This window comes from Leptosomus discolor, chromosome 22, assembly GCF_034619465.1.
Source record: "Leptosomus discolor isolate bLepDis1 chromosome 22, bLepDis1.hap2, whole genome shotgun sequence".
Lineage (NCBI taxonomy): Eukaryota > Metazoa > Chordata > Aves > Leptosomiformes > Leptosomidae > Leptosomus > Leptosomus discolor.
In genome coordinates this window covers 124,066-140,053 of record NC_141412.1, presented here as the reverse complement: position 1 = coordinate 140,053, position 15,988 = coordinate 124,066, and the positions used below count along the sequence as shown (strand labels likewise).

The window sequence follows — 15,988 nt, the reverse complement described above, 5'->3', positions numbered from 1 at the left end:
TTAGCATACTACCTCTTTTGTAACAGAGCTCACCTTCCCCTACTTGCTGCAGGGAGGAGAGGGCTTTCGTAAAGGGAGATTGTCGCGTAGCGAGCGGGCGGCAACGCTTTCTGTCCCGTTGCCAGCTGCTCGGAAAAGCCGGCGGGCACTGAAACGTCAGCCCAGCGGCTGTCTTGATCTAGTCTGTAGGAAGGTGGAGCCACAAAGTCCGGTTAGGAACACCTCGAAGCCTGGGGGTGTTTTGTAGCAAGCGGTACTGGGTGGGAAGTGTGGGTCTGGATTCGAGGAGGATTTCGCTCTGGTCTCCTGCTTTGTGTGGGTTTGTTGTGGACGATGCGAGCGAGCGAGCGGCGTTTTTAGAGATGGCAAAATGGGAGCGATCCCGGGAAGCGCTCATCCCTGCCTTGGCAGCTGGAGCAGAAGAATGATCCTCAGCCCAGGCTAACGAAGCGTGCTTGGGACCTGACGCGTTAGCCGGTTGGATTCTCCATCCTTTCAGAGCGTGCGTTTCACGTGGGAGGATGTGGCTCGAACAGATGTAGCTCTTTCTAAGCTTGACTTGCCTGAAAGGCTGTGGCTTCTCTTGGCTGCACTTCGGGGTGTTGGCTGCTGGTGGTTTCTCGTAAACATCCAAGTACCGATGCCAGCCCCAAACCTTGCTCATCACCCACCAGCTAGTCTTGGTTAATTTGAAGCCATAATAATTTCTATGCGGAAGTTTTTTTGTTCGTCTGTAGACGGCTGTTGTTTTAGCCTGGTTGAGATCTCCACGTGTCCGTACCTTCCCTGTTGTCCCTTTCGCCCAGCCCGACTGAGAAGTCGCCTGGGGCTCGCGGTCCTCGCTCTGTCGGCAGCGCGTCGCCCCTCTGTCAGCCGGAGCCCGTGGGCTGCAGCTCACCGTTGTGCAGGGCTGGGGAGGTCGGCGCTGCCCCCTCGCAGGGACAGGGCAGCGCAGTGCTCTTTCTGCCTGGCGGCGGCAGGCAGGGCATCGGTCCTTCGGTGACGAGAGCGTGCGTGAAGCAAAGCCTTTGGACGCGGCAGCCCTGGATACAAAAGGGAAATCCTGACGCTAGGTCAGAGCTGGGGACTTTGGAGCAGCGGTCGGCGCTCTTCCGCAAAATCCCACCACCCTGGAGCCAGCCCTACCCCTACCGCTGCGATGGCTGAACGAACGAGGAGCAGAGGTGCTGCCTAGCACCCCTCTGCCCCAGGTGCCGCTCCCAGCCTGTCTCTGAACGGCAATATGGCAGGAGCTTCTCTGGAAAAGCTCAGTAACAGCCAGTCCTGGGCAGGGTTCGCTGTCCGCCGGTTGCCCGCTGCCGTGAGCTGTGTCTAGTCTCGTGTCTTGTAGTTTATTGCTCGGCTTCTCAGCTTGAGTTCTGTGTACTGAGTCCACCTAACCACAGTAAAAGGTTTGCCCGTGTTTTAGCCATGACTTCGCCACGTTTTTCCAGCGCCAAAAAAGCGGGTGCTGGGAAACCGCATCTTTCAGTACGTCAGATAATCACACGCCCGGAATTAGCTTTCACGTTGAGGTAATGGTGACTGACCTGTTCTCTGTCATCCCATGGAGAAACTTCCCCAGTCATTTTGTACCATTATATAAATATATATATAAATATAAATATATAAATACAATATGTGAAGACATCTTATTGGTTTTTATTTGAAACAATTTTTAGGCTTGTTTTTGGGTATCTGTGCTGCCTGTAATGTATTGACCTGTTTTATAGGTGCCTTTTTATTAAAAAGACAAACTTCAAAACCTGACCCTGTGCCTGTCTTCAGTGGCTGCGGGACTGTCGGCAGGACTGCAAGCGGGTGCGCTCAGCCCAGCACCTGGGGGCTCAGCCAGCGTCACCGGTGCCGAAGGGCTCAGCTGGCCCCACTATAAATACCTTACGTCAGGTGGGGGCTTTGTCGGAGAGGAGGGGGGGGGTGTGTGCTTCTGCGGGAGTGAGTTGTCTGTGCCTAGGGTATGCCGGGACTTGGCCGCAGGCGGAGTTTTCTTCCCGTGAAATTCGGGCAGCCTCCTCTTGTAGCAGGGACAGCCATCTAGTGCCTGCGGCCCCCTCTGCAGAGTGGACGATTTGGCCCTCCTTGGCCGCTTGCGCGCTGGCTCCCCAGCATCGAACGAGACCCAGCCACGCAGCTCAGAGCGGTTTGTTACCGGATTGTGGATTTTGCTGCCCCAGTCCAGGCCGCGCTCTCCACCCTCAGCCATGCCAGTCCATCCTCTAGCTCCTGTGGCTTGAAATGAATCACCTTTTCTAGCCGCTGCCAACCAAGTAACAGTCACAAGACAAACAGCCTCCTTTTCCCCTCCTGCCTGTTGCTGGTCCCTGCCTCTGTGGCTGGTCCTGAGCACATCTGCTCCCAGCCACCCGTGCCTGGCAGGAGAGCTGCAGGCCACGGGGCGGGGGTAGGTGAGGAAGAGGGGCCTGTCACCCGAGCTGCGAGTGCGGCTTCCGGTGCTGCGGGTCCCCTCTCCTGCGACTTTGAAGTGGTTGCTGCGCGCCTCCATCTGAAGAGAAGTTCCTTGGAGGAGCTGGGACGCCCACGCCTGGTGCAGACCTGCATGTCCCCCTGCCGCGAGGCCGCGCCCTGCCAGGGACCAGGGAACTAACTGTCTTTGCAGGACGTGGGACAGGCCAGTCCTCCCAGGTAGGTGGAGGGGCACGCACAGGGCTGGCGGGGGCCAGACAGGGCCACCCTGGACGCCTCGAGTCCCTGGGCAGGACTGCAGAGCGGAGAGGTGACCTGGAGCAGGGACTCACTGCCCAACCTGTTCGCTGGTGCCCGGAGCCCCACGGTTCCCCCTTGTTCTGGGCACCTCGCGGTCTGGCAAAGCTCACGCGTGCCGTAGCTGCTGTGCACTTGCGGGGAGCCAGAGCAACTGCAGAGCGCGCTGTGAGGGCAGCGGGGCGAGAGGCCGGTTCTGGGGGCTCGGAGAGAGAAAGGGGTCGTGCTGCTGTCTGCGGACAGAGCCAGGGTGGTGCATGTGGCATGCTGCCCAGGACCCAAGCTCGCAGGCCTTGGTGGCCGTGGTGTCGTGTGTCCAGAGCCGCCTGTGCTCAAAATAAGTAAGACGTGGCAGGCAGCAGTACAGACACTGAGGTGCTTGAGCATCTGTTTGGTTCTGGGAAACTGGGGTGAGGAAGTAGGTCGTCATCTCGATAAGGGAAATCAGAGAGTCACAGCAAGGCAGGGCGCGCTAGAGCTGCTGGGAGGGGTGCGAGGGCGTGAGGAGAGCCCCTTCTCTGCAGCACTCCCAGGCACGCGTTCATTCATGCGTTCCCTGGCTCACGCTGGTCAGTGCATGCTCCGCTGCCTGCCACGGCCCCGTGATCGCTGTGCGCGTGCAGCAGGATGCTCTGCTGAAACACCCCAGCTCCGTCTCCTGGGAGACTCGGTCGCCCCATAGGAAGCGCGCAGCAGCGTGCTGTGGTGGGGCCCTTTGCGTCCCCTCCTTCAGGGTTGCCTTGAGCAGGGACCAGGGCTTTCTCTGGGTCGTCCACTCCAGCCGTGTTTGCAGAGCACAGCCCAGGGCCGGGGTTGCAGCGCGCGTGCGCTGTGGACGGTGGTGGCGTGGCCTGGCCAGATGCCGCCACTCCGCTCCCTGCAGAAGCTGCCTCAGAGCTCCCCTTGGCACAGTCCCCCTTCCCAGCAGCCTGGGCTGGGCAGAGCCCATCGGCCTCACTCGGTAGCGGTGGGCTGGGGGCCGAGCAGAGCTCGCTCCGCGGGGGAGCCTGAGGGTCTGCCTGAGGGCTGCAGTGTCTGAGGGCGGCTCTGGCAGCGTCAGCACTTAGCAGGGAAGCCCGCTCTGGGCCAAGGCATGTGACAGCCATGCAAACCTCAGGGAGACGGGGAGTATTTCGCTGAGTGGAAAGCCCAGCTTCCTCTGTGGTGAAGGAGAGTTCCTCTTGCTTTTTTCTTGTCGCCATTCAGCTGTCTGGCCACAGTCAGCTGCAGGAGGAGCAATGTCCGTTCTTCAGGGAAGGGTATCCCAGCTCTGAGCCAAGCCTTCCCCGGGATGGCCGAGCTGAACGCGGGCGCAAGGGCGGCTTTCCACTCGGGTTAGAAGCTGCTGTAAAACCGGGGTAGGAGATGCTGCAGTTGGTGGAAGAGGCTCTGTAAAGCAGGGAGCTCACGTAGGTCTGGACTGACTCCCAACATAGCAGAGCCTTCCGCGGCGCTGGTGAAGGGAAATCTGAGCCAGGTGCTCTTACGAGCCCTGTGGTCTCCACGTGTGAACGGCAACGCTTGTCAGAAAGGTGCCGTCAACCCACTTAGTGCTCTCTGATGCATTTCCCGGGCAAAAGTGACACGACTGCTTACAAGCCGTGTACTTGAGAAGGTGGTATTTTATTTAACTGTTTATTACAGCTCATGTCAAAACTTTCTAAAAGTTTACCAACATAGCAGTACTAAAAACTATAGTAACAACAGATGCGTAATCAGTTCACTCTTACTTTGCGTGCAGATTTTTTTTTTTTTACCTTGTGAACACTGTAAAGGCTTTTACACTCTGACTGCTCATTTCTTCAGAAACGTTTTTGTGTAGGAACACAGTTCCCATCACAACCAGGGCTGGGGAGGTGTTTACGTGTGTGCAACAGGTTTGCTCGGCAGTACAACTGTGGAGGTAGCAAGGGCAGGCTTCGGAGAGCTGCTCTTCCTCTGCTGCGCGTACGTGCTTGGACAGCTACGGTCGCCATTACCTGCAGGTTTCAGTTTTGAGATGCAGCACTGCAGGAAATGGTGGACTGCTCATCGTATAAAACCCTTATGGTTGGGGAGTTTTCTGCTCGAGTGACAATTTGAGAACAAGCTATTAAGATCTTTGCCCGAGCTGGACTGATGTAATGGGATCCCTTCTGTAATGACTGGTCTTTTTAGCGGGACCCTTGGGTACAGTGGAGTTCGTCTGCGACCGAGCCCTTTGTTAGCAGGTTGAACTTCAGAAGGGAGTTTAGCACAAAATTCCTGCTGCGGCAGGAGAACCGACGTTGTTCCAACTTTGCTTAAAAAAGCGAGGTGAATGGTAGAGCGGATTCTAAAGCGTGCTCATGATTAGGGTCGTGCTCATGTGACAGTTGGTCTGTGCGGCCCTCGTACAGTTCAGGCCGCAGCATCTGCTCAGCTACCAGAGAAATGTAATGGAGCGACGCTGCGCGCACGCTGCGATGCTACGCTGCGATGAGACCTACTAGGAAGCAGCAGGTTGCCCAAGTCTGCGAGGGCTGCCCGGCACGCCAGCTTGCAGTGCAATAATTAGCGATGGTGAAAGCTGCCGCTCTTAATTTGGACCGAGCTGTTATCAAGCAGCCCTGAGCTGAACAGCTGCTGGATGCTCGTGGTTCAGGGCAAGCTCAGCGCCCATGTTTGTTCTGTGTCAACCTGGATGCACTAACCCTCTGAAAGCCCCATAGACGCAGGTGGAGCAAAAATTACCAGAAAGCACAGTGCAAAGTAAAACACTACGTTCCCTCTCAGCCTGCTCAAAACAAACAGAGAATTATGCAAACGAGCTCTTTTCCTTACTCTGGGGCAGTGGGTCACCTCGCTCTCAGAACCCACAAAGTGCTGTACAACTAGCTGCAAAAAAAAAAAAAAAAAAAAAAAGAGTTAGACCTTCAGCCTCACAGAGCAGTGGGGTTCATCTCCCCTGTGCTCAGTCACGAGACAGACGCTGTCTCTTCAGACAGCTTTCTTCCTTAAGGAAAGCTTTTGCGTAGTCAGGCATTCAGTTCAGCAGGCGCTCGCAGCAGTAAAATCGATCAAATGAGTGGGAAAGGACGCGGCTGGTGTCGGGAAAGGAATCTGCGACAGTCAAATCTTTCAGTCCACGGCAGGACCTCCTGGCACGAGTTGTGTTGGGAAGATCAACGTGCCGTGGCTGGCCAGAGGGATATCACGCAGCAGGAGGAGCAATATTGCAGCCAGAGTTCATCCAGCACCGTGTGCCCATGCCATCAGAGTGAGCTCTGCATCCCCCATCGGTCCTACCCGCATCTCTCGTTCCAGTTGCCACGGCCAGTGAGTCCCGCTGCTTCCTTTGGGCGTGTCTCTACCAACCTGAGCCGGTGAAACAGAGACCCGCTTAGCTTTTGTCCTCGGTCCTTGCTGACCGGCACGACTCCGCGTTTACTTGGCTGCGCTTTTTTTCCTTGCCCCTGCCACCCCAGTCTGGTGCCCGGCTCTGTGCACAGGATGCCTGCAGTCTGTTTTTCGAAGGAGAGGTGGAAACGCCAGGTTCAACCCGCTCGGGTTCATCCGGCCCTGCCAGAGTGACCATTGGACAGACAGTGTTCACCGACAGCTGCCAGGCGGGTTTCTACAGGTGTGAGAACCAGGAGGGAAGGAAATCTGGTGGGATTTGGGTGTTCGGTGGCTATCGGACCTCCGTTTCCTGAGGGGTGAAAAAAGTGGTGGGGACGCTTGTGAAACTTGGACTGAGGCCACAGCTTGTGTGCCACTGGGAAGACAGGCCCCAGGCCGGTTCTGCCCTGCAGGCAGCCTTTTCCCAGCTAGAAAGTGGAGATGGAGGTGGTGTTGTCAGACTCGATCCCGCTGCCCTTCCTCGTCACCTCCAGAATCTCCTGCAGGGTCTCCTGGCTTATGCAGCCGAGCTCCTGCAGGATCCGGAAGAAGTCGTTACGGAACTTGACTCCAATGAAGGCGTAGAGGATGGGGTTGAGGCAGCAGTGCGTGAAGCCGATGGCCTCTGTCACCATGATGGCCGTGTCCAGCTGGTCCTCCAGGAGGCAGTTCTTGGTGAAGGCTTCTAGCTTGGTAAGTGTGTTCAGGAAGATGACGATGTGGTACGGGCTCCAGCAGAGCAGGAAGACGCCTGTGACCAGGATGGCCACACGGACAGCTTTTTGCCGCTGCAGGCGCTGCGACTGACACAGAGCCCGGACGATGGCCATGTAGCAGTAACACATGACCAGCAGGGGCACGAAGAAGCCCACGGTGTGGTAGAGGAAGCGGGTCGCCAGCCAGGCGTTGTTGCCGTCGATCCCAACCTCGGGAAAATAGCAAATGCTGCGGTTGCTGTCGTCTGTCCAGACTTCCATGAAGATGAGATCGGGTAAGGTCAAAAGCAGCGAGCAGAGCCAGACCGCCACGCAGGTGAGGTGGATGGAGCGCACTCTGCGTTTGCGGTAGGTGTGGATTGCGTAGACGATGGCCAGGTAGCGGTCCACTGCGATGCAGCCCAGCAGCATGCTGCTGCAGTAGAAATTGATCTTGTGGACAGCGCTGAGGATCTTGCAGAGGAACCTCCCAAATACCCACCCAGCCAAGCTCTCCACCACGCTGAAGGGGAAGGTGAGCAACAGTGCCAGGTTGGCCAGGGTGAGGTGGAAAAGGAAGTTTTCTGTGGTAGTGCGAGACCGCTTGAACCTCTCCAAAATGACCAGAACCAGGGCGTTGCCCACGGTCCCCAACACGAACATCAGCAGATAGATGAGGGGCATGAAGACCTTTCTGAAGGGGTCTCCCTGGTCACCGACCACAGATGAGGCTGGGTTGAAGCAAAAGTAGCCCTCCAAAGAAGGAGTGGTGTTCTCGGCTTCGTAGTAACCGCTCAGCTCCACCTGGCTCTGGGGAACAAAGAGAGTCTGGTGACCGGAGGGGAGTTTCTGAACACGAGAACCCAGTCCCTCAGCTGCGCCTGGCAGACCTGGCGCACAGCATCCCCAGGTCCCACAGCCCGCCTCCGTCAGGAGGAGGTGCCGCCTGTCTGCAGCATGATGACCTGGGAAGCCCCTCTGGTGCCAGGAGGTGCAGCGGCACGTGGAGAGGGTTGTCCCAGTCTCTGATCGCGAGGGCGGCTCAGTCCGTAATCTTTACCTAGCGTATTTGGGGATGTTCTGGTAGTCCAGACAGATGACCAGTTCTCGCTGAGTTACCTGCTGGTGGGTTTTGCTTTCTCACAGAGCCCGGGACCCTCATCTACCAGCTTTCCCAGTTCTTCCACCTGTTTCTGACGCTGACTGTCCCTGTCCTGCCTGCTGTCAAGTATGAAGGCGGTGGGATTCACCACACAGCACATGTGTACCTCTGGTTATGTGCACTGATCCCGTCCCCTTCTGCCGCTCCTCCTCGGAGCGGCCTGGGGCAAAGCAAGGTGAGGTGGGGACAGCAGCAGCCGTGCTCGCTCGGGATTGCTTTCCACGCGCTGAGAGAAGGGGGCGGGGCGGCTGCGGGCATTCGAACACGACTGGAGGAACGCCTCTGGGGCACCGCGGTACCATAGCTACGGGGATGGATGCTGGAGAGAGAAATCTGTTCCGTCGGTAAACCTTGCGGTTCTGAATTAATTGCAGTTAGAGCAGGAAAGGGAATCTGAAAGCACCGCTTGGGACCCAGCAAGGAAAGTGCGATAGAGCCGCCGCGGATGTGGTGCACGCTTGGCCTGCTGCGTGCTCCTTGCCGGGTGAGCAGCCTGTATTCGGGCTGAGAGTGCGGGCAAGCCTCAAGCGCCGGGAAGCTGCAGTCATGCTCGGGACGAGCTCCCCAGACGGTAGGCACGCTCCGGCTGGCCTCAGGCGCCTTGCAGAAACTGGGTGTTCACAGAAGCAAAGGGCAGGCGAGCACAAAAAGAATGCGGCACAGGAGGCTTGTGGCAGGCTGAGAAATTAGAGGCAACTGGGAAGAGCTCGGCAGCAGTTACCCTGAGCTCCCCCACCCACACCCTCTCTGGAGACCAGCACCGAGACTTCAGCATCAACCACAGCGGAAGTCTCTGCTCGCTGCTTTCGTACCTTTCACTGCCAGCTGTAGCCGTTTGCACCTGCTGCTCCTTCCCTCCTGAGCCAAAGTTCCCATCTAAAAATACTAGCCCTGCTTTTAAACAGTTTTAGAGCTGACTTGGGGGGCTTTTGGTCCCCCCATGTGCTGCTAAGCCAAGTGACCGTGACCAGCCTCGAGCCCTGCATTGTGCCTAGCTAGAGAAGTGTGATTTCTGTTTCTTCTCGCTCAGGCAGCCTGCCCCGGGTGATGCGCTGGATGCCTCCGCACACGACTGTCTGGGGTAAAAAGAGCTGACTTCACAGCGGCAGCGCTCACCTCAAACTGCTGTGCTGCTGAAATCATCTGCGTGGCTCCAAGAGGAGCCCGGGCACGTTGACGGGGAAGAAATCTACGGAGCCTTACTGAACGCACGGAGCAGGCAGCCGGCTCAGGTGGTCCCCCAGCAGTGGACGGTAGGAGGGCGAACGAGCCCTTGGGGGAAGTGCGGAATAAGCTTGCCCAGCTCTTGCCCTCTTCCCTGGGCCTCTGCTGTTGGCTGCTGCCAGAAAGGGCGCTGAGCCAGATAGACTTTGGCCTGACCCAAGTTACCCTTGGCCTCGCCACAGTCCTGTTCCCCACCAGCTCTCGTCCATTCAGGAGGCAGCACCGCTGGATGCAGAGCCGGTGGGGAAAAAACTCAAATGCACACTGTCTTCCCCTAACGTAACGGTGGGGCTGCAAGCCTTTGGTGAGAAGCATTTGTGTTTCCAAAAAACAAGTGTTTTTCCAGTTTAGGGCCTGATTTTGGAGACTGGAGACTGCTGCTAAAGACAGAAGCCTTTAGAAATCCCTCCCGGTATGTATTCTTCCTGGCTGGAAAATATTTCCTGCCTAGTCCATACCCGGACCCCCTGCACCACAAGTTACCAACACACAGAGAAACCTGTGATGTGTTGGACAGGGCCAGATCCTTGACTCTCTCTGAGAAAAAAACAAAACCAAGCTAGAAGCCTTTGCAGTTTGGTACAGCGACCAAACCGGGCTGCTTGGGATGCGCGGGAAGAACCCCGAAGACCATACGTGTTGGAACGGGAAGCTTCACTGGGGAGGGGTTGGAGGGTTCCAGCCTTAAAGGGAAAAAGGAAATGATGGGAAATGGCCGGGTTTGCTGGCCGGAGTGTCTGAGCACTGCCTGAAGCCCCACCAGCGTCATCGACGACGGCGGAGGGGCAGCCTGCGTGGCATTTGATGGCTTTGGCTGCTGAACGGTTTCCAGCATCGCCTTGCATTCGGAGCTGGAGGCGCGGAGGCTGAGTGCCACTATCAGACACCATCTGATTGCTGATAAGGTGGCAGGTAGGGCTCTTACTGTAAGCCACTCGCCGCGGGCAGGGGAAGCGTGCGCTGAGCTGTGTCTGAGGCGTCCTCTCATGTGCGTCTCTGAGCAGAGCAGCGAGTGTGGGTGGGAGCAGAGAGAAATGAGTTAGAGAAAAATAAGAGGGTGAAAAGTCAGAGTCCGGCCTGAGACAGAAAGGGCAAGGACCGGAGCTGCAGGAGATGCAGTGAATGTGACGAGCCGGGGCTTTTGGGGACTGTGCTCCAAATCCCATTTCTAGGACTGGAAGCAGGTGGCTGCCTGATTTGGGACGAGAGAAGTTAACAGCGTGTGCGCAGGGGGACCTTCGTACAGGTCTCCGGCAATGCAACTGCAGCCAGATTTGGGGGTGGGTGATAAATTGGTGTCTTTTTCTGTAACTGCACAGTCAAGTGCGTGCCTGGGAAGCCCGTTCCTGTGTGTTCTTTGTTCAGGGATCCCTTTTCCCCTCTAACCTACATCTCAGAGTTATTCCGGACTCTGCATGCCAGCTGCTTTTCTCAGTTCCCCACAACTGCCAGCGACCAAAAACATTTGGCTGCAGAAGAGAAGCAGCTTGTGCACTATTAGGGATTTTCCATGTGAGTCATCCTCTTCTAGCCCATGCCAGGGCCAGGAGAAGCACGTTTCATCCCCAAAGCCTTAAAACTGAAATTGCCCACATCAGCGCAAGGTTCTTGCCACAGAGCTTCTGCTCATCCCCTCTCCGGGTGCTGAACTAGGGAAACCCCCGAGTAAGAGCAAAGCCTGTGGAAATGCCACGTTACTGTAGCGCAGGCACCTTTACAGGTCTTCAGTCACGGTGGTCCCATTACAATGAAAACTGGCCTGCAGCACCTCAAGGGACCCTGCGGAAATCTCAGTGGTCTTTCTGCAGCTGTGGTCTTGTTTCTCTAGTCTGCAGCTGAGGAAGGTTAAGCGGGCAAAGCTTTCTTGCTGTGGAGAAACACGCTTATCCTTTTGGGCACATTACTTTCCCACAAGGTTACAGAGACGAGCGGTCCCGTATGGCATGAAAGTTTAGGTGCGAGGCCCTCGCTGCACTCCGCGGGCGATACTGAGATAAATGCCCTTTCGGAGGAAACACGCTCATTGTTTTTCCTTCCACGCTTGCTCAATCGGTCAAGCGATCCTCTCTGGTGAACGCACAGGGCAAGGTTTGTGTCGCCGCTTTGACAGGACGTGGTTGAGGCCTTTTCTCATATCTCTGTGGGTAGGTTGCTACAAGTGCCAAGTGTAAGTAAAGCAACGTACCGCGCCACCAAAGCAAAGGCGGCATTGCTCGGGTGAGATCCACGGCCTATTCCAGGGACGGAGCCATACCTGGGAAGCTCCCAGCAGACAGAAGTGGGAAACGCATGTCACAAACTCCTGACTTTTTGGGACGTCTGAGGAAAGATAGAAAATTGTTCTTGCTGCAGCACCTGCCTGTCGGTGCTCAGTCCCAAGGTCAGCTTTATAACTTAAGGAGACAGTATCTCCTTTGTAACTTAAAATTATTCACAGCAGAGGTTAAAATTGCTGAGCTAAGGTTCTAGAAAGTATTGTATACAAAGAACAAATCCCGGTGCTTGTTAATCCCCCTACGTTAAAAACAACGCAGTTTTGCCACAAGCAGCTGCCTGCTTATCGGGCATGACACGCTGTGGGCAGGCGGACGGCACGCTTCAGCCTCGCTGGTTTTCTGGGGGTGGGACAGATTTCCAGTGGAGAGTCCGGCTGGAGGAATGAACCAGCATGGAGATGAAAAAGGCTTGAGTTCGGTTTTAACCTCTCAGCAAGCATTGGCGCTGCCACTGAACTTCCGCAGAGGTCAGAGAGAGAAACGTTTTCTGTGAAAAAGGTCTAGAGGCACAACCAGCATTTGGAAAGGATTTTTACACTGGACGAACTAGGAAAAATTAAAGAGTGTAGGGCTTGCCCATGCCCCCCCCCGCCCCCCATCTCCTATCTCTTCCCTGGTAGGGGACAAAGGAGGAACAGAAAAATTGGTAAAAATTAAATTCAGCATTTCTCTCTCTAGAGAAACTAAACAAAACCTGGGGTCTGCTACAGAGAGCCACCATATTGAAAAATAAATTCTGAGCTGCAATATTTGAAAACCAGGCTAATAATAGCGCTGCCGCGGACTTCCCCTTGGATAGCACAACATATTCTAAAAGGTGCAGCTGCTGTCTTGCACTTGCAAGCGCCGGGGAGAGAACTATGGGGCAGAACACAGAGTGTCATGGCTCCCTGTTAGATGAAGTAGTTGCAATTTATCTTCCCTCTTTAAAATACCCCTCTTGTAAATACACTACCTATTCCCCTTTCAGCAGAGTCTACGGCAGCCTGTTCGTGAAGGCGGCGAGCAGCGGCAGGAGAGTGTATGGTCGTACCGAGGGTTTTCACACGTGGAGAGAGAGAGAGAGCATTGGGTTTGCTTGGGTATTCCTGTTATGTAAAGACACTAGAGGAGATTTCCAGGGCTTTGCACGCTGTGTGCACAGTCATTTATATCACCGAAAGCCAGTGCAAAAGGTGTCCGACTCAGAACGAGTGTTTTACGCCCACATTGGGTCAATGGCTGCACAGAGAGCAGGGCAGCGGGGAACAGAGACCGGGACTCCAGAGGCTGGGAGCACGGGACAGGGCTGCAGCAGCCCAGCTCTCCCCGCAAGCAGCCTGGCCCTTCGGCAGGGACTATGGTCTTGGTCCCCGTGCAAGGCTGGCGCTGGGGCTCAGCGCTCACCAGAACGTCTGCGCACGAGGTCCAGGTAGTTGGGCAGCTGTCCCTGAGGGAATACCTGGCACCCTGGGAGCACGGCGGCTGCAGCCACGTTCCGCCGGCTCTCTGCAAGCACAGTGCAGTCGCTTGCAGTCCCTTCACCGGTCAAGTCTGGACTTAAGGGATGCGAGGGCTGATCACATCGGCCTAAGAAATCGCTCGAGTTCTCCCTCTGCCAACGGGAGGGTGAGATGCGAGACAGGTGGAAACCAGGTCTTTCAGCCCACCCCAGCTCTACCTGCTCTCCCTGCTATCAAGCAAAGCCGGGTCCGACTCACCAAGTCGTAGGTCTCTGATGAGTAGCTGACAGGCCCCATGGTTTCAGGGGCAGGATCCGTCTCTCCTACAGCAGTTGCTGCAAAAGTTCTTCTTTTTTTGGGGTGGAGTTAATCATTTAAGTGAGTAGGGAGGGACCCAGCGTGTAACAATAGATTATTTGCAAGGCAAATGAGCGCTAGGCATAGAGCGACCTAATTGATGTCAAGATTAGCATCTAGCTTAATCATCTTTTTTTTAGTGCTGTAAGTTGATTTCTTTTTTTTCTTTTTTGTTTTTTTTTTTTTTCTCAAAGTACAGTTTGAAGAATCCACGTTCCTTTGGTCTGTACCGGAGAAGATCCGGAACATCTATAGGTCTTTCCTGGAAACCTCCAGGGATCTTAACCATGGCCGTCCTCATCCCAGGTGGTCCAAAAGACTTTGGAAAGCTCTGCGCTGAGGGACAACCTTACCAGAAATCTCCCTGGATCCAGGCACCTCTCTGGAGCTGTGCAAGACTTTGAAGACACCTGAGATGAAACGCATGGGTCTGGTCTGCGCGACCATCGCCCTCTGCCTCAGGGTCCTCTTGGCTGCTTTAACCTCAGTGACCTGTGGATGTCTTCTGCTCCTTCTCCCCCTGCTTTGCCCCTCGCCTTGGCTCAGGGGGACGTGCAGTGACTGGCAGAGGAAAGCACGGCCTTGGTGGCCGCTCTGCAGGCCTAGGCAAGGGCGCTAGCTAGCAGGGACTGATCCGCTATACGACACACAGCGAAGCCCCTTGATGAGATGCCTTCTTGCAGTGCTTGTCTTGCCCCTAATCGAGACGGGAAATCAAGATGTCTCCTGCTCAGGGAAATGGGCGTTTTGTCTAGTACTGTCGCAGCAGCAGATTCATGGTGTGAAAGCCCTGGTCTGGGTCAGCAGGTGACATTTTGGCAGAAAGATTTTCTCCTCTGTGAGGAGCCGAGGCAGTTCAACAAGCGCAGTGCTCATCTGCCTCTTGTCTGGACAGAGCTGCACCAAAGCCTCCGTAACAGCGAGGAGGATGGTGGGACTCAAACTGGTGAAGGAGGCAATGTTATTCTGGTGAGCGCTGATTTCATCCGCTCCTTACGCTTCTTGGCAGGAGTCTGGTGATCCCGACTTGAGGGGGACCTGCTGCCCCGAGGATGTCGCTGGCCTCCCGTGCCCTGAGGACCTTTGCGTGCACCTGCATGTGCCCACTTGACACAGCAACCTCTGGGCACCCCTTCTCCCAGTAGTGAGAGGACGGAGAGCAGCCAAGCCGGAGGGAGGGCATGGGGAGCTCATTCTGTGCCTCATGTCCCCCCCCGCCCTGGGGGGGAGGAGTACAGGCTGAGCGAGCCCTGTCCCGCATGGCTTGGCCGTCCCGAGGCCCTGCGCTGCCGGGGCTGCGGGGCGAGGTGAGAAGCGGGGTGCCTCCGTGCCCGGGAGACATTTCACTCAGCCAGAACTGGAGGGTGGAGCACTCGGCATCAGGGACTTCCTTTAAGGGCCAGCAACGAGGGTGCTCCCCACGGCAGGGCGCAATTGCGACCGTCTCTCTCTGCGAGACAGCTTCTGACCTTCAACAAATGCTGCTTCCCCCCGCCAGCCGCAGCTACCCTGTAGGCAGAGCAGAAGGGCCGTGCACTGTAAGGTCCTGCGAGTCCGTAGGCGACAGTGGTGCTGCAGAACTCCTCGGGTCAGAGGGACAGGCTGCAGGCTGTGGCTATGGGGAAACCGTAGGCTGGAAACACCTCCTAGGCTGTAAGCTCGGCCCTCAGACATGGCATGGGAATGACAGGGGTTCAGGGAGCACCCTCTGAAGCAACAGACACGCACAATATCCCTTGCAAACACATGCTACAGCAAAGAAATGACTGCTAGCGTACGGATGTGACCTAAGGGATCCATCCGTGTGTTGCTGTAACATGAAATGTGAGAAAGGTGACAGTGACAGAGGAGAACGCGGGAGAAGAGTAAGTGGGGAGAAAAGAACTTTAAATGAAAAATAATGTCACTTTACAGGCAGGTGAGGAACCAATAATAGGAGAAAATTGTCACAAAATTCAATGCTAGACATTTGAGGAGAGTTTTGGGGCCTATACATAGGAATTCCTGGCTGAATTCTACCAGGGTACACACTCGCACTGGAGAACCGCTCTTGTTTCATCAGGAGCATAAAATTCTGCTAACTTGTATACGTTATTCTGATAATAGGAAATTATACAGCTTTACGTAAGGATGATAAAATGCACTACTGGTGTGTCAGTTGCTCCGTTCTGCGCACCATGTGACTAACAAGCACATCTACCAACCAGTTGGACGCTACACTGATTGTCTGCGCTCTGCTTGAGAGAAGCCAGATTGCTTCTGGCTCCTGAATCTTCTCACCTCTAATGTTTTCCATTTGTCTTATTTGCTGTTACCGTAACTAAGGCCCTGCAAAGCACGTGCTGCCTACAGATGTCAGTCATATTTACTAATCTGTTAATTTCTGTTGTCATCTGTCCTTTTAAGGTTAGAGCGCGCTATTTCCTGCACATCTCCTTGCAAAGTGTGACGCTTAGCCCTGCGAAGAGCTGAGATGAGACGCCGGTCCCTGCACGGCAGGGCCAGAGCAGCAGCAGCAGCAGCAGCAGCAGGGGCTGGAGCACGAAGGTCGTGCCCAGCGTGTGCCTCTGACTGCGGCAAGGGGGTAGTCGAGGCTCCTTCAGCTGTAACTGCTGCACCCTTCGGCCAACAAGCGGCACGACAGGCTGGCACAGCAAGAAACAGGCAAGATGCAGCTTTTGCACTCCGCTGGCATTCGAAGGCAGGATGCCTGTCTTCTCAGGTTCCTTT

The 15,988-nt window shown here is 55.6% G+C and overlaps 1 protein-coding gene across 1 annotated transcript; it reads right to left on the bottom strand.

Annotated features, from left to right (window-relative positions):
- Positions 1-6,530: 6,530 nt before the first annotated feature.
- CXCR5 (C-X-C motif chemokine receptor 5) lies at positions 6,531-13,343 on the bottom strand. Its single transcript, XM_009957769.2, has 2 exons — positions 13,160-13,343; positions 6,531-7,607 (listed from the first exon to the last, which is right to left on the bottom strand). The coding sequence occupies exons 1-2, from the start codon at positions 13,196-13,198 to the stop codon at positions 6,531-6,533; spliced, it is 1,116 nt and encodes a 371-aa protein (XP_009956071.1). The 5' UTR covers positions 13,199-13,343.
- Between the last annotated feature and the right edge of the window lie 2,645 nt (positions 13,344-15,988).